Genomic DNA, 25199 nt, shown 5'->3' with positions numbered 1-25199 from the left:
TGATTTATGTGGTAGAGTTTCCATTAGGGGTATTTTACTATTAAAAAAAAAAAGGACACAGGAATAAAAGGTGAGTCGAGGAAGGCTTGCAGTATAGACAGTGAGCAAAGACCTTTGGTTTTCCTATGCTGGGAGTACCAAAATTCATACAAGGGAAGCCTTTCCTTTTGTTTCGTTTTGTGCTTTGTTTGAGCATTAACTTCTAGATTAGTCTCTGCTGAAAGGAACAGCAGCCTAGGCCAAGCCCAGCCTCTGAGGCACCAGGCAGCCCTCATTCTGCCAAGCACCAGTGCCATCCCCTTTATAGCTCCTCCTCTCTCCTCCACTCGCCAGGGATCCACACGGACGATGAGCAGTGCCCATTCGCTCAGCTGTTCTTTTCCTTCATGGACAAAATACCATGGATAAAATGTGACGTCCTGATTGGTTGGCTTTCACTCACAAATACACATGGATAGAAACATCTTGTGCTATCTACTTTTCCTACAGAAGTTTTTTTTTTGTCTTTTTTTTTAATGTACTTATTCATTTGAAAGCCAGTGTTACAGAGGCAGAGAGAGAGAGAGAGAGAGAGAGAAAGTCTTCCATTCACTGGTTCATTCCCCAAATGGCCACAACAGCCAGAGCTCTGCCAATCCAAGCCAGGAGCCAGGAGCTTCTTCAGGGTCTCCCATGCAGGTACAGGGGCCCAAGGACTTGGCCATCTTCTACTGCTTTCCCAGGCCATAGCAGAGAGCTGGATCAGAAATGGAGCAGCCAGGACTTCAACCAGCACCCATATGGGATGCCATCAATGAAGGTGGCTGCTTTACCCACTATGCCACAGCATCAGCCCCCAAATCTACTCTTTTCAAACAAGCTCCACCCACTATGCCACAATGCCACACACACACACCCTTTTTTTTAACACTGAAGTTTGAAACCAGCTTGGAAAGTTTAGTCCAGAACAAAACAGTGTTGCCTAAGTGCTATCTATTCACACTGGCATTCCTTCTTTACATCTTAGCGCCATTCCACAATCCAGTCTGCTCAGATCCTCCCCAGGAGTCCCTTGGCAAGCCTGGTTTCCAGCTGGAACAAGTCCTAAACAAGGTGTCCCTACAAAGAAACCAATGAGAAAGGTGATGCTAGATTTAGGGACATTTCTGCTTAGCAGAATGGCAAGAAAGCAACTCTGTATTTTTTCTCACTAAAGTCCTAACTACAATTTTAAAAATCAAGACTGTGTTTCCTTGCTGCCCTCCACTGGTCCAGAAATATGGTGCTGTGGTGAAGTCCTCTCCAGTCCATGGATACTTCCAATCCAGGCAAAAGTACCTAAAACTTTCTCTGTACCATGAAGGAAGTGGTGTTTCATTCATAAATGCTCAGGCTTTCAACTGCCCTGCCCAACAGAACACACAATCTGAACAGAGGAAAAGATCAGAAATAGGGGCTGGCGCTGTGGCAATAGTAGGCTAAGCCTCTACCTGCAGTGCCGGCATCCCATGTGGATGCTGGTTCAAGTCCTGGCTGCTCTACTTCCAATCCATCTCCCTGCTCATGGCTTGGGAAAGCAGTGGAAGATGGCCCAAGTGCTTGGGCCCCTGCACTCACGTGGGAGACCCAGAAGATGCTCCTGGCTCCTGGCTTCGGCCACGTAGGGAGTAAATTGTGGATAGAAGATCTCTCTGTCTCTCCCTTACAGACAGAAGATCCCTGTCTGTAACTCTGCCTCTCAGATGAATAAACTAATTTTTAAAAGAACAGAAATACCAGCTGGGTTTCTTAAGGAGAACAGTTGGGTTGAGGAAGTTGTGCAAGGAGGCCTGTGTCAGAGCCTGGATGTTCACCCTTACTGTGATGTCATCATGCCCTCCTTACACCATTCATAAAAGGTCAATGTGTTATATGGTGTTCTCAGTTGGAGAAGCATCTGTCACGACAGGAAATTGGTAGGCTGTGGGTTTATCAGGACAGAAATGCAAACCTCAGCTCTTCCTGAGTTCCAAAGCATTCATTTCAGCAACTGAACGAAATAACCGACTTCACACACTGAAATTATATGTCAACTATCTTTATTAATCTTGTTGTAACCCCAGATGATTTTCCTTGAGACAATACTATTTCAGTTTTACTGTTTTTACTTCCATCACCACACCCTCATTGCACTGCAGAATTAACTGTATGCAATTAAGTACCTGAGCCATGGTTTGTGATTTTGTTAACGAGTGATAGCACAGATGACACCATCACAAGGGAAGGGTTTTCTTCTGACACCTGGTTTTGTTTTGGGTTCCTGTAGGAGAGTTTTAGCGAAGGGTGGTTTCAAAGGTTGACTCGTTCCCCCTTCACAAGTCGACTTCGAAATATCCAAACATCCTGGAAATAAGGCCAAACAGAAGGAGTTTATTTATTTATTTATTTATTTTTTTTTTTTAGATTTGGATTCTTTTTTTTTTATTTTTTTTTTTTATTTTTTTTTTATCTTTTATTTAATGAATATAAATTTCCAAAGTACGACTCATGGGTTACAATGGCTTCCCCCCCCATACCGTCCCTCCCACCAACAACCCTCCCCTTTCCCACTCCCTCTCCCCTTCCATTCACATCAAGATTCATTTTCGATTATCTTAATATACAGAAGATCAGCTTAGTATACCTTAAGTAAGTATTTCAACAGTTTGCTCCCACACAGAAACATAAAGTGAAAAATAATAGATGATTTTTTTTAAAATGATGATGAAATCAGATCAGACCTATTGTCATGTTTAATCCCAGTGAGAGTCAAGTTGGGAATTGAAAATTTCTTTCTTTTTTTTTTTTTTTTTTTTTTTTTTTTTTTTACAGAAGATCAGTTTAGTGTACATTAAGTAAAGATTTCAGTCGTTTGCACCCCCATAGAAACACAAAGTGAAATATACTGTTTGAGTACTCGTTATAGCATTAAGCCTCAGTGTACAGCACGTTAAGGACAGAGATCCTACATGAGGAGTAAGTGCACAGTGACTCCTGTTGTTGACTTTACAAATTGACACTCCTGTTTATGGCATCAGTAATCTCCCTATGCACCAGTTATGAGTTTCCAAGGCTATGGAAGCCCCTTGAGTTCTCCGACTCTTATCTTGTTTAGACAAGGTCATAGTCAAAGTGGAGGTTCTCTCCTCCCTTCAGAGAAAGGCACCTCCCTCTTTGAAGACCTGTTCTTTCCACTGGGATCTCACTCACAGAGATCTTTTTGCCAGAGTGTCTTGGCTTTCCATGCCTGAAATACTCTCATGGGCTTTTCAGCCAGATCTGAGTGCCTTTAGGGCTGATTCTGAGGCCAGAGTGCTATTTAGGACATCCGCCATTCTATGAGTCTGCTGAGTATCTCACTTCCCATGTTGGATCACTCTCCCCTTTATTTATTCTATCAGTTGGTGTTAGCAGATACTAGACTTGTTTATGTGCTCCCTTTGACTCTTAGTCCTTTCATTATGATCAATTGTGAACTGAAATTGATCACTTGGAGTAGTGAGATGGCATTGGCACATGCCACCTTGATGGGATTGAATTGGAATCCCCTGGTATGTTTCCAACTCTACCAATTGGGGCAAGTCAGCCCGAGCATGTCCCAAATTATACATCTCTTCCCTCTCTTATTCCCACTCTTATGTTTAACAGGGATCACATTTCGGTTAATTTTCAACACTTAAGAATAACTGTGTGATAATTACAGAATTAAACCAGTCATATTAAGTAGAACAGACAAAAAAAAATACTATGAGGGATAATGTATTAAGTTGTCCATTAGCAGTCAGAGCTATGCTGATCAAGTCACCATTTCTCATAGTGTCCATTTCACTTCAGGAGGTTTCCTTTTTGGTGTTGAGTCAGTTGTCACCGATCAGGGAGAACATATGGTATTTGTCCCTTTGGGACTGGCTTACTTCACTCAGCATGATGTGTTCCAGATTCTTCCATTTTGTTGCAAATGACTGGATTTCGTTGTTTCTTACTGCGGTATAGTACTCTAAAGAATACGTATCCCATAATTTCTTTATCCAGTCTACCGTTGATGGGCATTTAGGTTGGTTCCAGGTCTTGGCTATTGTGAATTGTGCTGCAATAAACATTAGGGTGCAGACCGCTTTTTTGTTTATCAATTTAAACTCCTTTGGGTAAATTCCAAGGAGTGGGATGGCTGGGTCGAACGGTAGGGTTATATTCAGGTTTCTGAGGAATCTCCAGACTGATTTCCATAGTGGCTTGACCAGTTTGCATTCCCACCAACAGTGGGTTAGTGTCCCTTTTTCCCCACATCCTCGCCAGCATCTGTTGTTGGTAGATTTCTGTATGTGAGCCATTCTAACCGGGGTGAGGTGAAACCTCATTGTGGTTTTGATTTGCATTTCCCTGATTGCTAGTGACCTTGAACATTTTTTCATGTGCCTGTTGGCCATTTGGATTTCCTCTTTTGAAAAATGTCTATTGAGGTCCTTGGCCCATCTCTTAAGTGGGTTGTTGGTTTTGTTTTTGTGGAGTTTCTTGATCTCTGTAGATTCTGGTTATTAACCCTTTGTCTGTTGCATAGTTTGCAAATATTTTTTCCCATTCTGTTGGTTGTCTCTTCACTCTCCTGTCTCTTTTGCAGTACAGAAACTTCTCAATTTGATGCAATCCCAATAGTTGATTTTGGCTTTGACTGCCTGTGCCTCCCGGGTCTTTTCCAGAAATTCTTTGCCTGTGCCAATATCTTGAAGGGTTTCTCCAATGTTCTCTAGTAACTTGATGGTGTCAGGTCGTAGATTTAGGTCTTTAATCCATGTTGAGTGGATCTTTGTGTAAGGTGTAAGGTAGGGGTCTTGCTTCATGATTCTGCACATGGAAATCCAATTTTCCCCACACCATTTATTGAATAGACTGTCCTTGCTCCAGGAATTAGTTTTAGATCCGTGATCAAATATAAGTTGGTTGTATATGTTTGGGTTGATTTCTGGTGTTTCAATTCTGTTCCATTGGTCTATCCATCTGTTTCTGTACCAGTACCATGCTGTTTTGATTACAACTGCCCTGTAGTATGTCCTGAAATCTGGTATTGTGATGCCTCCAGCTTTGCACTCTGGCCTCAGAATCAGCCCTAAAGGCATTCGGATCTGGCTGAAAAGCCCATGAGAGTATTTCAGGCATGGAAAGCCAAGACACTCTGGCAAAAGATCTCTGTGAGTGAGATCCCAGTGGAAAGAACAGGTCATCAAAGAAGGAGCTACCTTTCTCTGAAGGGAGGAGAGAACCTCCACTTTGACTATGACCTTGTCTAAACAAGATAAGAGTCGGAGAACTCAGAGGGCTTCCATAGCCTTGGAAACTCATGACTGGAGCATAGGGAGATTACTGATGCCATAAACAGGAGTGTCAATTGGTAAAGTCAACAACAGGAGTCACTGTGCACTTACTCCTCATGTAGTATCTCTGTCCTTAATGTGCTGTGCATTGAGAATTAATGCTATAATGAGTACTCAAACAATATATTTCACTTTGTGTTTCTATGGGGGTGCAAACTGTTGAAATCTTTACTTAATGCATACTAAACTGATCTTCTGTAAAAAAAAAAAAAAGGAAATTATCAATTCCCAACTTGACTCTCACTGGGATTAAACATGACAATAGGTCTGATCTGATTTCATCATCATTTAAAAAAAATCATCTATTATTTTTCACTTTATGTTTCTGTGTGGGAGCAAACTGTTGAAATCCTTACTTAATGTATACTAAGCTGATCTTCTGTATATTAAGATAATCGAAAATGAATCTTGATGTGAATGGAAGGGGAGAGGGAGTGGGAAAGGGGAGGGTTGTGGGTGGGAGGGACGGTATGGGGGGGAAGCCATTGTGATCCATAAATCGTACTTTGGAAATTTATATTCATTAAATAAAAGTTAAAAAAAATAAGAAGGTCCGCTTAAATGGGAAAGCTTGCAACATCAAGTACAGGGTTAAAATAAGATTTCTGGGGGTGGGTATTTCTCTACGATGAAAATTACAAAACCTTAAAGAAAGAAATAGAAGAGGATACCAAAAAATGGAAAAATCTTCCATGCTCATGGATTGGAAGAATCAACATCATCAAAATGTCCATTCTCCCAAAAGCAATTTATAGATTCAATGCAATCCCAATCAAGATACCAAAGACATTCTTCGCAGATCTAGAAAAAATGATGCTGAAATTCATATGGAGGCACAAGAGACCTCGAATAGCTAAAGCAATCTTGTACAACAAAAACAAAGCTGGAGGCATCACAATACCAGACTTCAGGACATACTACAGGGCAGTTGTAATCAAAACAGCATGGTACTGGTACAGAAACAGATGGATAGACCAATGGAACAGAATTGAAACACCAGAAATCAACCCAAACATCTACAGCCAACTTATATTTGATCAAGGATCTAAAACCAATTCCTGGAGCAAGGACAGTCTATTCAATAAATGGTGCTGGGAAAACTGGATTTCCACGTGCAGAATCATGAAGCAAGACCCCTACCTTACACCTTACACAAAAATCCACTCAACGTGGATTAAAGACCTAAATCTTCGTCCTGACACCATTAAGTTATTAGAGAACATTGGAGAAACCCTTCAAGATATTGGCACAGGCAAAGAATTTCTGGAAAAGACCCGGGAGGCACAGACAGTCAAAGCCAAAATCAACTATTGGGATTGCATCAAATTGAGAAGTTTCTGTACTGCAAAAGAAACAGTCAGGAGAGTGAAGAGACAACCGACAGAATGGGAAAAAATATTTGCAAACTATGCAACAGATAAAGGGTTAATAACCAGAATCTACAAAGAGATCAAGAAACTCCACAAAAACAAAACCAACAACCCACTTAAGAGATGGGCCAAGGACTTCAATAGACATTTTTCAAAACAGAAGGAGTTTATGAAACACTTCTATTTGCCTACTCACCATCTACATTGGGATAAATAGGGGGAAAATTTCCCCGTTATTGCTACACTGGTTAGTAAGGAAACCATGTTCTGAGACTCCAATTAATCTAATATCTAAAATAGTGCCACCACACTAAGTCAGTGGGGGCCCACATCGCCAGCCCTGGCTGAGGTGATGCACCTGCTAACTGCAGGGAATGTCTCGTAACATCGCCAGTTCCTGAAGAGTTTCCTCTGCACTTCCCTGCCGCCCTTTATGCTGACTGCTTGAGCCATCTAGAACATTCTACTCCTGATTACATCCTGACAGGGAAAACCAGTGTCTTGGGTTACTAATTTGTTTGTTGCTTTTTTTCCTTTGTTTTTTGATGACACAATTTAGAACTCCTTGTTTATTATTTATTTCTGGGCAAAAGATATGGTGGAAAGGATGGTTTTAGGATTAGACCTCTGAAATCTTATGTTGCTTAGGGAACTTGCACCAACCACTGGGACTCATGTTCTCCTACACAGCATGGAGCTGTGCTGACTGCTCCTTTCAGTGTGGGAGAAGAAAACAGGAGAATGGACGTGAACGTGCTTTGATACCTCACAAAGAATTATAGAGCAGATCACAACAATTAGCACTGCCATTCTCAGTAAGCCTGAGGAACAATGACCTGCTCGATAACTCAATTAAATATAGGAGGTATTTATTCAGCACAGCCTTGCTGAATTCAAACATATGTGCAGCTGGACCTCATCATATCTTCAGGGCACTGGTTCCAGGACCCCCAGGGAATACCAACATCTGAGGCTGCTCCAGTCCCCCATCTGAGTATCAAGTAGTGTATAAAACCTGATCTAACCTGTGCACATCCTCCTGCCTACTTCAAGTCATCTTTAGAGTCTTCATAATATTAGTACAATGACTATGCTATGTAAACAGTTGTTCTGGATCATTCAGGGACTAATGACACAGACAATTTGTCTGCTGGTCACTGGTAGCTTTGACTGTCTGCTCGTTAATAAGGAACAAGTCTGTACATATTTGGGACAAGTGGAATATTTTTTCAAATGTTTCCTCTTGTCTTTTATACTTTGGATGATTGATCTACAGACGCAGAACTTACAATTAAGCAGAGCTGACTGCATCTGTGTTTATCCTATGTTAAAATTCAGGGTGTCAGACAGAAGTCCCAGTGGACAGATTAGGTTATCTGTGTGAGGCATTTTAAGGACTGAACAAAAGGCAAGGGACAAGATTTAGAGGGAAAAATGCCAAGGCAAGACATGTCAGCTGGGGTCACACTTGCAGGTAATGAAGGAAGAAGATTCTCATGCCGGGAAGCTACTTCAGAAGGTGACTGGCAACGGCTGGTGGCTGCCTTGGCAGGCAGTGTCCTACAGCACACTCAGCAGCCCAGAGTCCCTGTGATAGCCCGTCTCCCTAGGAAGCATTTGCGATTGCACTTGTCATTATCTATTACAAATTAAATAACAAGAGCAGATAAAATGCACATATTATAGGAACTAAGGTCACCACGTTTAGTTATTTGCCTTGACTGATAATCTGTCTACTGGTCTTCAGCAGAATATCCACTAGCTAAAAATGATGATGTACGCGTGATGTGTGTCCACTAAGAGAGCATATGCAGCACTGTTTCATGGCCCTACTCAGTAAATGTTCCTGATCTTTACCCCTGCTTTACGCAAGCTGCGCCTCTCCTCAAACCCCAGAGGCAAGTTTACCAAAAGGAACATGTGCTTGGGCATTGCTCTCTGGCAGCCTCACTGGCTTCGCTAATGGCCAAATGCACGATTCTGTGGTGATACTGGAGGCCTGTGATGGCCATCCCGAACTTGGACCTCCCTGCTCTGCCTTCAGAAGGTAGCATTTGGTGCTTCATTTTATCTCACCGAAATCTGCTTCCTACTTTTGTTCTTGTCTGTGCTGTGTGCAACAGGTCTGACCTCGCACTGTGGGACCTCCGCAAGACACAGAGCTGCAGCTGCAGGTGCCCGGGTCCCCTGCAGGGGGAAGCAGGTGCAGCCGGAAAGGCCACTGCCACTCTCAGTGTGGCTCAGCAGTGCACTCTGCACCTCCCAGAATTAAACTGGGTGGGAGAACCGTGAAGCATCTGAAAACACACCTGACACCTGTACCTTATTTTTCACAAGCGTACCTTGAAGTCCATGGTGTCCTCAGGGACGTGGAATTTAGCCGCCATTCCTATAACTTCCTTCGCAATGTTTTCTTGGCTGGTGCCTTCCACATCAATGTAGTGGCAGTCAGCACTGGCGTAATGGCAGGCAATTGCCTGTGGAGAGTGGTGAAACTGAGAAACACATCCCATTGCTGCCAGCAACCAACCAGGCAGGGAGGCCTTCTCTTACCCAGCCAATTATTTCAGACAGGGTGGGTTTCTACACTGGAAGCCTGCTCCATGGGACACAAAATCAGTCTCTCTGTAGCTCATATCCTTCCCTCTCCCAGGACCCCAGTTAAAGCCTAACTGAAAATTTACAAATGGTTTTTAACCAGGTGTGATAACTGAGGCAGCTGAGCCGATCATTGTTTTTTAAAAGGTGTAGATGGGGGGCTGGTGCTGTGGCATAGTGAACTAAGCCTTTGCCTACATCACCGGCATCCCATATGGGCACTGGTTCGTGTCCTGGCTGCTCCTCTTCCAATCCAGCTCTCCTATGGCCTGGGAAGGTAGTAGAAGGTGGCTTAATTACTTGGTCCCCTGCACCCATGTGGGAGACTTGGAAGAAGGTCCTGGCTCCTGGCTTCAGATCAGCCCAGCTCTGGCCATTGCAGCCAATTGGGGAGTGTACCAGTGGATGGAAGACCTCTCTCTCTCTCTCTCTCTCTCTCTCTGCCTCTCACCATAACTCCGCCTCTCAAATCAATAAATAAAAACATAAAAAAAATAAATTGAAAGGTGTAGATGGGGGAAGAGGGGGAGGCAGACACCCATATTCCATATCAGAGTTCAACTTCAAGGGAGGCTGCTCCACTTTCAATCCAGCTCCCTGGCAGTGTGCCTGGGAAAGCACTTGGGTCCTTGCCCCACACAGACTTCCAGGATTCTGCTTTCAGCCTGGCCCAGCTCTGGCTATTGCAGCCATTTGAGGAGTGAACCAGTGCATCAAAGATTCTCTCTCTCTCTCTCTCTCTCTCTCTCTCTCTCTCTTTCTCTGTCACTCTGCCTTTCAAATAAAAAATACATCTTTAAGAAAAGAAAAGGTATAGAGGGGACAGGAAACACAATCCCCTAGGTGAGAGAACTTTGCCATGGGATTTTCCTAAGCCTCACAAAACCAGGTATCCCAAGTTGCCCGTCATCTTCTTAGTTCCAAGGCTAGTCCCCCTGCCAAATTTGGGAGGGTTAGTATTCTGATGGCAAGCATGAAAACAAAAGACACCGTGGAAAGAAAACCCATGCCCACCTCCTCGCAAATCAGAGGGAACACTTCAAGGCCAAGGCCGCTGTTTCCTTCAAGGCAAAGGCTTAAGTTATGTGGTTCTTCCCGTTCTAGAAAAACTTATACACAGACCTAAGTGGCAAAGCAACATTAAAACTCACTGTCTTTGCCACAGGTCAGATATCTTAAGGTGACTGCACCCTGAAGGAGGACTTACTACTTTCCCCAACACATGGAGCTTCCAGAGAGTGGAGTGCCAAACTCCGTTTCCTTAGGTGAGCCCCCGTGTAGCCACAGCAGAGCCCCAGGCAAAGGCAAACATGTGTGCGCTGGCATTCACATTGTTATGTCATGATGATTAATATTTTTCCAGGGCATTAAGGCTACTGAAAACATCCTGGAGGAACACTGCACAGTCATCTAGTAAAACCCACAGCGACATTTGCATAACTGTCCCTGCACCTCCTCACTCCAGTGGCTCGGAGGGCTGTGTGAGTGCAGAGTCCAATCCCATCTTCTATTTAAGATTCTGGCATTGTTGCACAGGATGGGTTGTTTGTGTTCATTGTGACTTGGGAAAAATGTAAGGGACCTTGATTGCTGAGGTTTTATTGGAATCCTCTCAATTTTTTTAAGTGTTATTTTTTTTTTTTTTTGAGAGGTCAAGTACAGAGACAGAGAGAGTGAAAGGTCCTCCATCCGCTGGTTCACTCCCCAAATGACCACAATGGCCAGAGCTGGGCCAGGCCAAAGCCAGGATCCTCATCCGGGTCTCCCATGTGGGTGGAGGGACCCAAGCACTTGGGCCATCTTCCACTGCTTTCCCAGCCATAGCAGACTCTGGATTGGAAGAGGAGCAGCTGGGACACGAACCAGCAGCCATATCGGATGCCAGCACCACAAGCAGAGGCTTAGTCTACTACACCACAGCACTGGCCTCATCCCCTTAAATTTTGCCGCTTGGGAGGCTGCCTCAACTTGCCTCAGCCTAATCTGGGCCCTACGGAGCCCGGGGAAGAAAATGAATGGATGGAACATGAAATGTGACCCCTGACCTTTGGCCTCAGAGAGGCTTCAGGGATTGGTGGGAACAGCATCATGAACTGGAAAGCCCCACTGGGCCCCAAAGGAGCTCCAGTATTGGGTGTGGACAGCATGTTATCCTGGGAGAATGTGCACCCACGGGACTGTCAGTCTGTGAGACCAAGAAGTCAACCATCTGGGGTGTGTGAGGATCCTCATTCCCTTTTGAATGCAAGCAATGAAATTAAAACCTTCTAAGGCCAAGGGATTAAAAAAGATATATATATATATATATATATATATATATATATATATATGGCTGCTGTTCGTTCTGGCTTCAGGGCAATCAATTCAGAATCAATACAACGTGTATTGGATCAATACTGTTTTCCCAGCAGTAATATTAACATGAAGTTCCCTCCAGTTATCATCTACACAAGCATCTAAATTCCACATTTTAGCCCCAGAAGAAGCCATCCCGAGCACGTTCATGTGTCAGTAGTCAATATCCACATGATTAGGATCCTGAGGTTCTCTGGCTTCTCACTGATAAGAGCCAAAAAGGCACAAGGCCCAGAAATTGATTTCCTGGTAAACAAACTGTACTAAAGTCCAGTTTAGTTAAAACTCGCACACCCTTCACATTTTCATATATCTTAAAATTTTTGTTTCTAACTCATCATCTCTGAGAGCTGCAGCAACGTGAACGCATACCTTCCGGAAGCCTTGGGTTCTGTTCCGCCCGGATCCATGGATGAGCAAAGGATGAAAGAAAACTGTGTCCCCCTTCTCCATCACAAGGTGCACGCGGGCGTTGTTCTTCTCGTAGTCCTGGATCCCGTGGTACATTATGTTAACTCCTCCCTGCGACACACAAGAGAAGACACAGCTAAACGCGAGGAAGCAGCAGCATCAGTAAAAACTTGTTCAACGGCTCACCACGGGAGCAGGGGCGCTCTCTGTTCTTCCAAGAGAAAGAGACATCTGAATCAGAGTCTTGGAAAAGTTTTCAGGGGCCAGCACTGTGGTATATGGGTTGAGCTTTTGCCTATATTGCTGGCATCCCATGTGGGCGCCAGTTCAAGTCCTGGCTGCTCCACTTCCAATCCAGCTTCCTGCTAATGTGCCTGGGGAGGCAACAGAAGATGGCGCAAGTGCCTGGGTGCCTGCACCAATGTGGGAGACCAGGAAGAAGCTCCAGGCATTAGCTTGGCCCAACCCCAGCCCTTGCAGCCATTAGGGGAGGGAACCAGCAGATGGAAGCGCTCTCTTGCTCTCTCTCCCTCTCTTTCCCTCTCTCACTGTGTGTGTGTGTGTGTGTGTGTGTGTATGTGTGTATCTCTGCCTTTAAAATAAATAAATAATTATTTTAAAAAAATAAAGAAAGCCAAATTTTTCCATACGCAAAAGCCTCTCAGGTGTCTGGTTTGAGAAGTCATGTGTTGGTATTAAAATCTTTGAAATTTCATGACTGAGTCAAACAGGAAGCCTCAGACGGGCTTTGCCTTTTGGATCAGTACAGGGGTCACCCTTCCCGCCCTCCTCCTGACCCTGCCAGCTGACTCTGTAACAGTCTTTGCCAGCAGTGTCCTCTCCCAGAGCTCGCGAACATTCTTCTCCATTACAGGGCCGCGTCTCTGAGAAGCCAGTCCTTCTGAAATAGGGGCAGGGTGGAAATGCTCAATTTGTACTTTATTTACTTTTTGCTCAAAAGCATTTATGTCATGTCCTTAGTAAGAAAAAAAACCAAAAGAATACATTTGGTGTTTGTTTAAAACTGTTTCCAAAGCAAGTTATCGCTTTAGGTAATGGGTTACATCTTTATTGCAGAAACTCAAGTGAGAAGCATGTAAAGCTTGCAAGCCTCAGGGTGTGTGTTTGGCTTAGCTGTGTAGATGCCTGCACTCCACATGAGGGGCCTGAGTTCCATACCCGCCTCCAGCTTCCTACTAATGCAGACCCTGGGAGGCAGCAGGTGATGGGTCAAGTACTTGGGTTCCTGGGGCCGGTGCTATGGCACAGTGGGTTAAAGCCTTGGCCTGAAGTGCTAAAACCCGCAATCCATATGGGCGCTGGTTCTAGTCCCAGCTGCTCCTCTTCCGACCAGCTCTCTGATATGGACTGGGAAAGCAGTGGAAGGTGGCCCAAGTCCTTGGGCCCCTGCACCCACATGGGAGACCCAGAAGAAGCTCCTGGCTCCTGACTTCGGATCTGCACAGCTTTGGCCGTTTTGGACATCTGGGGAGTCAACCAGTGGATGGAAGACCTCTCTCTCTCAAACTCTACCTCTCTCTGTAACTCTGCCTTTCAAATAAATAAAATATCTTAAAAATAAATAAAATAATAAGCTGTAAGCTCCTATTTTAAAAAATTACTTGGGTTCCTGCCACCCACATGAGAGACCTGGCCTGAGCTCCCAGCTCCTTGGTCTCTGCCACTGCGGGTTTCTGGGAAGCGTGAACCAGTAGATGGGAGTGCATGCATGCGCTGTGTTTGTCTCTGAAAGAAAAAGAGAAGGAAGGAAGGGACAGAGGGAGGGAGAGAGACAGAGAGCGAGGGAAAGAGAGGGAGGAGGGAAGGAAGGGAGAGAGGAAAGACAGACAGCGAGAAAGACAATAAAGTTCACAGTGTGGGAGTTTACATGGGTCACTGGGGGGCATGGAGGCAGGAGCACCCATTCCCCTTCCCAAGGGATCCCAAATCCCATGCCTCTGTCTGCGCCCACTTCCCTGCTGCAGAGTGGTGAACCTTGACCCAGTGCCCTTCTCTTCTGGTCCAGGTGGAAATGTGACCCAGGCTCCGTGAGTCAGACCCCCCAGCCCCGCAGCTGCCACCACTCTGAGCCCCGCAGAGGGGCACAGCCCCAGCCTGGCCCTGGAGTCCTACAGACGTTCCCTCTGGCCTAAGGCATCCAGAGCCTCTCCTGCTGCTTACTTGCACTAACTCTCACCAAAACTGGAACTTCATGGATGATCTCACAATTCCAAGTTTTTCTAACAGGATCAGACTCAAATATTTTCACGTGACACTAATCATCCGTGCAAGAATTCTAACTAACGGAGACGAACGTTCAGAGGTTCTTCATTTCTGAAGACCCACAACCCCCACTTCCTGCTCAGCCGCAGGTGCTCTTCCAGCCCAACCGTCTCTCAGGCCTTCCCAACCTCCTCATATTATGCTTCAAATGCTCATGGTCTCCTTCTGGTTCCTCTGGCTCTGGATGCCCACAGCTCCAGTGCATCCTGGGCCAGAGTGTCAGCCTATTCTTCCTCAAGGACTGATCTGATGCCGCCACTCGTTGGCTTAAAGGAGCTTAACAGTCCCCAGCATCTACAGCTGCACGGATGCACAAAGCCAGAAAGTAACTCAGTGTTTACCTGTGATTAAGAGAGCTTATCTCGCCAGCGCTGCAGCTCACTAGGCTAATCCTTCGCCTTGCGGCACCGGCACACCAGATTCTAGGTCAGTCGGGGCACCAGATTCTGTCCTGGTTGCCCCTCTTCCAGGCCAGCTCTCTGCTGTGGCCAGGGAGTGCAGTGGAGGATGGCCCAAGTGCTTGGGCCCTGCACCCCATGGGAGACCAGGAGAAGCACCTGGCTCCTGCCATCGGATCAGCGCGGTGCGCCGGCCGCATTGGAGGGTGATACAATGGCAAAGAAAGACCTTTCTCTCTCTCTCTCTCTCTCACTGTCCACTCTGCCTTTAAAAAAAAAAAAGAGAGAGAGAGAGAGCTTATCTCGATTGTGGTAGGGATTGCACAAGGGTGTGTTTGTGTTGTGTGTGTGTGTGTGTCAAAGTGATCATGTTATAGATTCAAAATATGCTCAGTTTGGGGCAAAGATGATGACTGGGAAACCCACATGCCACATCAGAATGCCCGGTTTGAGTCCTGGTTCCTAGGCTTCTGGACCCAGCTTCTTGCTGACGCACATCCTGTGACACAGCAGGTATCAAGTGTGTGGGTCCCTGCCGCCTACGGGGGAGACCTGGCGCAGCCCTGGCTGCTGTGATCATTTGGGGAGTGAACCTGCAGGTGGAAGAGCTCTGTCTCTCTCTCTCTTTCTGTCTCTCTGCCCTTTAACCCAGGCCTCCTGCTTGAGCCATTCTCCCCGGCGCAGCCCTCCACAGAGCCCCGATGGCCTCTGCAGTTGCAGCACACGGTCCCATCCTCTTCTCCGCTCTCAGAGCCACGGTCAGTGAGCAGACTCAGGGGGCACGTATCACCCACATCCAGGACTGAAGTGCTATGTCTTCCTCTGCGATTAGGCCGTGCCATCTCGGGCCCTCCACAGCACCTGCTCAAGTTCCCCACCTGGGCCGGTTTTCAAATGCATGTTCAAAGGACAACTACACTGGGTGTTTGGTCTGACATCCGGCAACTGGCCCTGATCGCATTTCTAAGTCTCGGGACAGCGCTTGGCTAAGAAAGGCAGTGCCCTCTCCCCTGTATGCTCTTTATGGATGCTGAGTGAAATTTAAAACTGGGAAGGAAATTCGGCTCCTAGACAGACCTACCTCCCACTGCGGGTAGTCGTGCGGCTTCAGGGGGCCTTTGTGGGTGCCGGGAAGCACCACCAGACAACCGTTGTTCCGGTCAATGTGCTCCATCGCGGTCCACGCACAAACAATGAGATTGCTGGGCCGGAAGGGGAAAAAGTGCAGATCCTGGTGCAAGGGATGACGGGACGTCTTCTTGCCTGAAAGAGAACCTGCTGTTAAAAGCTGTTCAAGGGCAGACAAGAGGCCCCGTGGTTAAGACACTGGTGAGGACATCTGCATCCCAATTCAGATGCCTGGGTTTGATACTCAGTCCTGGCTCCTAACTCCAGTTTCTTGCCACTCTGCACCCTGGAAGGCACTGGGTGAAGATGGTTCAAGTACCTTAGTTCCTGCCACCCAGGTGGGTACCGGGATTGAGTTCCTGGCCCAGCCCCAGGCATTGCAAGTATCTGGGGAGTGAATCAGAAGATGGGCTCTTTCTTGTACTCTTTTCTTCTCAGATAAATATTTATAATTTTAAATAAATAATCAAATTAAATCTAATATCTTAAAAAGACATTTGTCCAAGTCTCAGAATTCCTTATCCTTTGCCTGGAAAACCGGAAAAATGACCTATCCCCAGGCAAATGAAACAACACTACAGAAAAATCAACCTCGAGAGAGAAGCAACCAACTGGATGTCAAATCAACATGGGGAGGGGCCGGCACTGTGGCATAGAGGGTAAAGTCGCCATCTGCAGTGCCACATCCCATATGGGTGGGGGTTTCAGTCCTGGCTGCTCCACTTCCGATCCTGCTCTGTGCAATGGGCTGAGAAAGCAGTTTACTGTGGCCCAAGTCCTTGGGCCCCTGCACTTCCAGGGGAGACCCAGAAGAAGCTCCTGGCTTTGGATCAGCCCAGCTTTGGTCATTGTGGCCATTTGGGGAGTGAACCAGCCACTACAACTGCAGGAGCAAAGCCAGTCTGAGCCAGAAGCCTGGAAGTTCTGCACCAGCAAGGTCAGAACATCAACCTCACATATTTTAATTGAACAATTTTTTTCTATGTTCTCCTTAATAAGAAGAGTCCTGGAGCCATTGTGGTGGCACCGCTGGTTAAGTACCACCTACAATGCTGGCATCCTTTATGAGCGCTGGTTCAAGTCCCGGCTGCTCCACTTCCAATCCAGCTCCATTCTGATGTGCCTGGGAATCAGCAGAAGATGGCCCAAGTGCTTGGGCTCCTGCCACCCATCAGGGGAGACCCAGAGGAGCTCCAGGATCCTGGCTTCAGCTTGGTCCAGTGCTGGCTATTAGGAGACATCTTGGGAGTGAACCAGCAGATGGAAGATCTCTCTCTATCTGTAACTCTGCCTTTCAAATGAATAAATCAATCTAAAATAATAAGAAGAAAAATCCTTTACCAACATCTGGAGGTTTGTTAATCAGCATTGTGTTCATGGCCATAATATTGGGTCCGGTGAAGCACTCCACATATTTCAAGATCTAAGAAAAATAAGGGGGAGGGGGAGGAACAAAGTTTCATGGGCAATCAGAAGTACAGACCAGTGGCGCCAAGGCCAACTACTCTATGACAGGCAAGATGGTAACAGTCAGTATTTCACAACACTGCGAACAAAGCATTGCGGAAAATCCAGAAACTGGAAACCACTCTAAATCTACAACCCGTTGAATTGGGCAGGCTTGTCTGAGTAGCTGGGAATATAACCTGTTTCTCTTCTACAAGAAAGGGGTGCGTTTCTGTAAGGTATCAGCCTAGAAGGCCAGGACCAGCCCTTCTGCCACCCAAAGCCACAGACAGTGCCCAGGGAGAAACGGCTTCCTTTTTCTTCTTGGAGACCCTGCACAAGAACGACCCTGCCTAAGTGGGCCCAAGGGGAGCATCTGGCCCGGCAGCTGGGTTTGAGTCCCAGCTCTGTGCCCAGTTCCAGCTCCCTGCTTGTGCCCACGCTGGGAGGGAGCAGCTGATGGCTCAAGTCGCTGGGTTCTTGCCACCCACGTGGGAGACCTGGATTGAGTTCCAGCGCCCACCTTTGGCAGGCCCAGCCCTGGACACTTATGGGCATCTGTGGAGTAGAATTGTGAGTGGAGATTTCTCCATCAGTCTGCCTCTCAGACAGTAAGAGAAGAAAGGAAGAGCCCAGCAGGATTCGCTGCTGTCAGGAGCGGCCAGGTCAGAGCAGGGCAGCGGCTCAGAGGACACTACACAACCAGTGTGCCCTCCCTTCCACGTCTTCACATAGGCGGGAAGCAGGCCCAGTCACAGGAAGCAGGCGTGCAGCAGTGGACAAGAAAAGCAAGTCCTGTGCCTGTGCAGTTGGAGGTCCCGTGAGAATCAAGATACTGACTCAATCATGACCTGGGAGCATTGTGTGGCACTGCCAAGGGTGAGCTGCACCTGACAAGGAGCGGTGAACTGGTCCCAGGATCTTGGGATTTGGGTGCTGCGCCACACAGGGACCCCAGCCACAGACGCCCAACTGAATGCCCATGACACATCAGGCCAAATAAGCCTTACACGATGCCTGAAAATTAATGCCATCTTTCACAAGAACCCCTGAAGATGAAAAGTCCCGCACAGATAAACCCAAGACTCAGAAGTCAGATCAGGGAAGAAGACGGCATTCACGCGTGGCCGGATCTGATTCCAAAACAGGAGGCAGAGCCCACTCCTCCTCACAGCCTGATCTCTGCTAGGTCGGGAATGTTGGCAGTTACAGCCTGAAACACTTGACTTGTACAAACAGCTCGAGAGGCAGGCCTCATGGTTCCGTCTACACCAAGCCTGGTATTTTCGTCCCCTGCCTGGGCTGGTGCGTATAAACCCCCACTGCTGAGAGCCATCCCCACCATCCCTGTGTCCTCCGTAGTGTTCTTTAGCCAGTCACTTCCCTCTATTACATCAGCTTCCTTCTAAATCTTATCCCGAGTACTAACTTCCTGAAAATCGTTGAGTTCGATGTGCTGGTGATGCTTCCCAACACATGGACAGAGAAGTAACCATTCACGTAACTCGTACCCCCTGAGGGCGCTACAGGAACTGCCAATATTCACCCAAGGTATTCACAGCAGTGTTTCGCCAACCACAAGTTGTCACCCACCATCCCGCAGCCGAGTTCCATCTCCAGCACAGGACTGCAAGACAGTCCAGGGGGCCGCTTCCCCTCGGTCCTCTGTCTGGGACCTGGACATGACGGCACAGGTGGCATCCCTGTACAGCCCACCTCTGGGAACCAAGCTCTCTAACAGCACCTGCTTATAATTCCTATACTCCCTGGGAAGCCTCCTGCAAAGCCATTCCAAACAAATGGCTCGGAAACTAAGACCCCGGTATACTGCAGTTTGAAAGTTACCAGGTGGCTCCATGCGGAGGGCTATGGGAGGATGACAGGGACCCACTGTAAGTGAAAAACACAAGGTGACAGCCAGGAGGTTCCTGATCCCCGACACAGGCAAGGGGTGTACCAGTGAGAGAAAACCCGACACATACACTCAACAGGGAGCGAGGTTTTGGGGAGGTGGGGTCACTCCTTTTTGCCTCATGTCTTTGTGTACTGCTTAGATCTTTTCTGTAAATACGGTTTACTCTTAAAGAATAATACTCTTGGCTGGTGCCATGGCTCACTTGGCTAATCCTCTGCCTGCGGCACCGGTACCCCAGGTTCTAGTCCCAGTTGGGGCGCCGGATTCTGTCCCTATTGCTCCTCTTCCAGTCCAGCTCTCTGCTGTGGCCCGGGAAGGCAGTGGGGTATGGCCCAATAGCTTGGGCCCTGCCCCCGCATGGGATACCAGGAGGAAGTACCTGGCTCCTGGATTCTGATCAGTGCAGCACGGCGGCCGCAGCGGCCATTTGGGGGGGTGAACCAACGAAAAGAAGACCTTTCTCTCTGTCTCTCCATCTCTCACTGTCTAACTCGGCCTGTCAAAAAAGAGAATAATACTCTTCTTCAAAAAAAAAAAAAAAAGAAATCTAATTTTTAAAACAAACGCATCGTGGGGCCAGTGCTGTGGTGTAGCGGGTAAAGCTTCAGCCTACAGAATCAGCATCCGATATGGGTTCTGGTTCGCTCAGAGGCTCAGAGGCTCCACTTCCGATCCAGCTCTCTGCTATGGCCTGGGAAAGCAGTGGAAGATGGCCCAAACCCTTGGGCCCTGGCACCCACATGCAAGACCCGCGAGAAGCTCCTAGCTCATAGCTTCAGATGCGCCCAGCTCCAGCTGTTGAGGCTATTTGGGGAGGGAACTGGCAGATGGAAGACCTCTGTCTCTCTCCCTCTCTCTGTCTGTAACTTCTATCTCTCAAGTAAATATTATAAAAAAAAAAAAAACAGAAAAGAAAAAAATACATGAGTTTACAAATCATAGCCTCAGGAACTTCACGCCCGTTGTCTTGGAAGGGCTGTGTCCCGTTCACCCAGAATTCTGTTCCTTCTCAACAGACACACGGCTCCTCAAGGCTGCCATCCCTGGCGCTGCGGGTGGGGTCATTCTCTGTCTGGGGAGGGGGCTGCTCTGGCTCTGGGCACTGTAGCATGGCTGAGCCCTGCTACTGCGGCATCCCCGGCTCCCACCCAGGAGAAGCCAACGCGTGCCAACCAAAACTCGCGAAATACCCACTGGAGGCCCAAAGCACCTCCAGCTATGGACTACAGCACTTAGAGCCACATGCGGGAAGGGGCAGGGGCAGCAGATCTGGGGGCAGGGGTGCAGGCTTACAGCCCGGTGAGCCACACACAAGCCCAGCACACAGAGCCTCTGACCTCGGGCAGGGTGCAGTATCTGAAGAGCTCCTCGTCTTCCTGGAAGTTCTGGATCTTGGTAACCGATTTCTCACTCAGGTTTTGCTCAGATTTCACAATGGCCACATCTTTCATCACCATTAAGCCCGGTGGTCTCACCTCCTTTCTGCAGATTCTTTCAAACTCACTCCTAGGAAAATAAATTTGCATACGGTGTCATGAAGGCAAGCTCCCAGCACCTGTCCGGCCCCGCCCTGCCAGAGGGACCTACAGACTCCAGGATGGGTTTCACTGCACAACAGAATAGTCCTGGCGACAGGGAGTGGACACGGCCACCTCAGACATGCCGGCCTCCTTACTACCAGGCAGGGATCACCCTACCACAATGAAAACATTGCTCAGCTGACAAACCTGCAGGGAAACCGTTTTGTGGTTTTGGTTGCACGGTAAAAATGATGGCCACAGGCCAGTCGTGTTCACCGCGTGCCAGCCCCCACTTGCTACGTTTTCCTTACTTGTCACTGTACTTAGTCTTAGCCGCTGGGATGGCTGCACTGTCCCGATGGCCATTGCACAGATGAAATGTAGCAGGGAGGGGACACGGAGTTGCGGAAACCTAGGCAGATGGCCCAGGACGCGGCCCTCAGTCTAGCCCAGAGCTCATACCCAGCTCCTAACAAAGTGAATCACTGCAAACACGGATCAGGAAGAGGTGGGTCTTGTCACGGGTCCTCATGCCACAGAACACACAGTTCATAACGAACAAACAGTGCTACCGTACCTGAAGCGCTGAATGTCAGCATGCGACACCAGATTCTTAATGACCAGATACCCGTTTTCTTCATAAAATTTTCTCTGTTCTAGGCTTAGAACATTATTATCCAGAGTATACCTAAAGAAGGAAAGATTTCCATAATATCTTTATAATTATAAGGAAACAACATGTATCAAGAACCTAAGAAATATTCATACTCTACTCTCCAATCTGTTATTTCTGTTCCTAACTGTATGGAACTAATCTAAAACAACCTAAAAAGCATGAACTATAATTAACCCCCCAAAAAACTGCAGTAATAAAAGAAAAATTAACCGACATTATGAGGGTACTTCAAAAAGTTTCAGGGAAATAGAGTAAAAATACAAGTTTATTGAGGTACAAAGAATTTTTTTTGAAATCTATGCATAGTATTTTCACAGTCTAGATTTTCCACAGATTTTTGAACACCCCCGTATATCCACTCAATAGATTACAAATCCAGCATTAAAAAAAAAAAAGGGGCATGGGGCCAGTGCTGTGGCGTAGCGGGTTAAGCCGCTGCCTGTAGTGCCGGTATCTCATATGAATGCCAATTCGAGACCCAGCTGCTCCACCTCTGATCCAGCTCTCTGCTATGCACTGGGAAAACTGGAAAATGGCCCAAGTCCTTGGGACCCTGCACCAACGCAAGTGGGAGATCCAGAGGAATCTCCTGGCTTTGGATTGGCACAGCTCTGGCCATTGTGGCCAACTGGGGAGGGAACCAGTGGGTAGAAGACCTCTCTCTCTCTCCCTCTCTGCCTCTCCTTCTCTCTGTGTGTAACTCTTTCAAATAAATAAATATTAAAAATAAAGGGCATATGATAGTTTGGATGATGTTTCTTCTAATACGATATGAGGACCGTGATGTAAAGCCAAGACACTACTTGTGGGAAGATGCAGGGGCAGGTGTTTGGAGCAGCAGCGTAAGTCATCCCCTGAGACACCTACATCCCATTCCTGAGTGCCTGGTTCGAGTCTTGGCTACTCCATCTCTGATCCAACTTCCTCTTAATGTGCATCCTGGGAGGCAAGAGATGATGGCTCAGCGGCTTGGATTCCTGCACCCACGTCAGAGACTTGGATGGAATTCTGGGCTCCTGGCTTCAGCCTCGGCCTAGTCTCAACTACTGTGTTCCTCTGGAGAGTGAACCAGGGGGTGGTAGCTCGCTCTCTCTTTTTTTTGCCATTGTCTTTCTCTCTCTCTCTCTCTCCCTTTCAGATAAAATGAAAATACATCAATAAAAACTTAGAAGAAAAGTTTAAAACCTGCAAAAATATATCCAAAATAATTTGTAAGAGTGAGTGCCTTTCAGTAATGGAATTATAGATGAGTATATAAGATTTTTGGTGTAATGAATATAAGTGGTTTTTCAGATGGGAAACAATCCAATACACTTTTAATTTTCTGGTTGGTGCATTCGTAGAAGTAATCAAAGTGACAACATCCAAGTAAGTACACAGCATGTCCACAGACTCAAGCTACATAACCCACTCCTTGACATGAGCCCTTCTGCTCTGTAACACAGCAGGGTACCTGGACTCTAGAACAATTAATTATGCACTTGATACCACGTAGAGCAGAAGAAATGGTATCTGAGTTGTAGAAAAACTAATTACCCATTTGATCATTTTATATTGCATACATGTATCAAATTACAACATCATATCCCATAAATAAGTATAAATCTTAACCAGCAATTTAAAAATTGGAATTATTGCTAATAATATTTATTACAAGAAGAATATTTATGAAGGTCAAAGGTTTCTCTATCAAAAGTGACTTAAGTTACACCAGAGATGCTAGCTAGCTAATATGTCAATATAACTACAAGCTAATTTAAATGTAATATATATCATGCCTGGGTTATTAGTTATGTAGTTTCTGATGCTGTTCCTTCCTTCTGAAATTTACATATAGAAAATTAAAGTCAACATGTGAAACATTTTCCCAACTTTACTGATTAGAACTGGTTCTGGGGGACTGGTGCTGTGGTATGTATAGTAGGTTAAGCATCTGCCTGTGACACCAGCATCCCATATAGGCACCGGTTCAAATACCAGCAGCTCCAGTTCCAAACCAGCTGCCTGCTGATGGCCCGGGGAAGTAGTAGCAGATGGCCCAAGTGCTTGGCCCCAGAACCCTCTTGGGAGACCCGAAGAAGCTCCTGGCTCCAAATCGGCACAGGTCTTGCTGTTATGCCCAATTGGGGAGTGAACCAACAGATGGAAGACCTCTCTCTTTGTGTCTCCTTGTCTCTCTGTGTAACTGTTTCAAATAAAATAAATCTTTTTAAAAAATAAAAAATCATAGTTAGATCTACTTACTGGAATTGCTGAGGCTGGAAACTGGCAGGGGAAGCTGTCCCTGAAGTGGAGTGGGCTACCTAGGACGTGAATTAAGGCAAATAAGGTAAAACCGAGGAGCCAGCCGTTCCGAGAAATAGCCCTCCGTGCTAGTTCAGTTCTCACGAGACAGGCATCTTCCTGAACAGACGCGGGAGCTCTGACTTCACTCCTCCTCGGACAGGTGCACACCGCGGCTAAGGCGCTTTGGCCTCTACCACCTCACTTCATCTTCACAAGGACCCTGGAGGTGGCCGGAAGATGAAGAACCCCCCGCTTTGGCATTTGTGAGCAGGGCTCTGGGCAGCCTCAGAGAAAATGGCAAAGTCCTCCTCCGGATCACCTCCCGAGACCGCAAAGCAAGAAACGGAGCCCCTAAGGGCGCACGGAGGATGGAGCAGAGACACGGCCTCCTCCCCGCTGCCCGGCTCGCCCTGGGGGAAAAGTGACCTAGAGGGGACAAGCGCACGCAGGCTATCGCCCCGGGCCCGGGCCCGAGCAGCGCGCGCAGGCTCAAGGATATGATGGCCGCAGCCGAGGGGTGGCCGAGGTGTCCCAGCAGGATCCTCAGGCGGGCGCCAGCGCGCAGCTGATCCATGGTGGCAGCGCTGAGACCCCATGGCCTCGGACTTAACTCTACAGGCAGCACCGGAGGCGGGGCGGCCCCGCCCAAGACCGGGGCGTGGACTCGCGCGGCACTAGGGATCCCTGGTTCGCCGCCCCGGCGTGGGCTGGCCGGGCCACCGGGCTGCGGGGACGTCCTCCAGGCTACCGGGGGAAGGGGGAGGGTCCTCCCGGCAGCACCCAGGCTTGGGGGCCAGGGACTGGACGGAGGCCCTCCAGTGACCCGTGGCTGAGCGGAGAAGGGACCCAATCCGTTTAACCCCACGTGGCTCCCTTCCACTAACTGCAGAGCGCACGCAAAGTCAAAGGTTCACCCGTGCAAGTCACACGCCTGAGCCCTTTGGCCTGTGACCCCTCCTCCCCCAGAGTCCCCGAGGTATTAGAAGGACCTCGGGCCTGCTCCTTGCCCTACTCCCTGTTAACCTCCTCCGCCGCCCCCGGTCACCGCGTGCAAGATCCTGATCCTTTGCTGGCCGGCTGGGATCGCGGAGGCGCACCTGGCTTTTGAGCCCCACTTCAGAGGCTGAGCCTTGGAGGAGCAACTACCAGATGGGGAGCGACCAACTAGTGTCTCCCTACCGCCCTCGCCTGGTGAGCAGTAGGAACTGCAAGAAGAGAGAGAGAAAAAAAAAAAAACTAACTAAAAATATGAATGGGGCTCACCTGTCACCTACTTGGAGCTCAGACCTCGCCCGCACTGAGCCTGGCAGTGACTGCTTTCCCACCTACTTAGACCTGCACTGGTTATGCTGCTCTCAAATGCCCTCGTTGAGCAGGTGTGTGAAGATCCCTGCCCCTGCTCTGTTAAAACATTTTTTTAAGATTATGTTTCAATGTATGATTGTTA

General features: G+C 47.5%; 1 protein-coding gene across 1 annotated transcript; it reads right to left on the bottom strand.

The window, feature by feature from the left end:
* Window positions 1–2052: 2052 nt before the first annotated feature.
* Window positions 2053–24455, bottom strand: LOC100344175 (phytanoyl-CoA dioxygenase, peroxisomal). The gene is made up of 9 exons (XM_089312336.1): window positions 24236–24455; window positions 23711–23765; window positions 21368–21478; window positions 20608–20776; window positions 17251–17332; window positions 15863–16044; window positions 12062–12211; window positions 9079–9213; window positions 2053–2361 (listed from the first exon to the last, which is right to left on the bottom strand). The coding sequence occupies exons 1-9, from the start codon at window positions 24324–24326 to the stop codon at window positions 2308–2310; spliced, it is 1029 nt and encodes a 342-aa protein (XP_089168462.1). The 5' UTR covers window positions 24327–24455; the 3' UTR covers window positions 2053–2307.
* Window positions 24456–25199: the final 744 nt, after the last annotated feature.

The sequence above is a fragment of the Oryctolagus cuniculus genome, chromosome 13 (genome assembly GCF_051225735.1).
Source record: "Oryctolagus cuniculus isolate XC-2025 breed Fujian yellow rabbit chromosome 13, ASM5122573v1, whole genome shotgun sequence".
Classification (NCBI taxonomy): Eukaryota; Metazoa; Chordata; class Mammalia; order Lagomorpha; family Leporidae; genus Oryctolagus; species Oryctolagus cuniculus.
The sequence above is the reverse complement of the archived record's forward strand: the minus strand, read 5'-3'. Positions and strand labels throughout refer to the sequence as shown.

Excerpts from the sequence above, each read along its gene's own strand:
- LOC100344175 (XM_089312336.1), bottom strand. The coding sequence starts at position 24,326 with ATGGATCAGCTGCGCGCTGGCGCCCGCCTGAGGATCCTGCTGGGACAC. Across the intron at positions 20,777-21,367 it reads GCTGACATTCAGCGCTTCAG|GAGTGAGTTTGAAAGAATCT; the intron begins GTACGGTAGCAC and ends TTATTTTCCTAG. Across the intron at positions 17,333-20,607 it reads GATACTGCACCCTGCCCGAG|ATCTTGAAATATGTGGAGTG; the intron begins GTCAGAGGCTCT and ends TATTTTTCTTAG.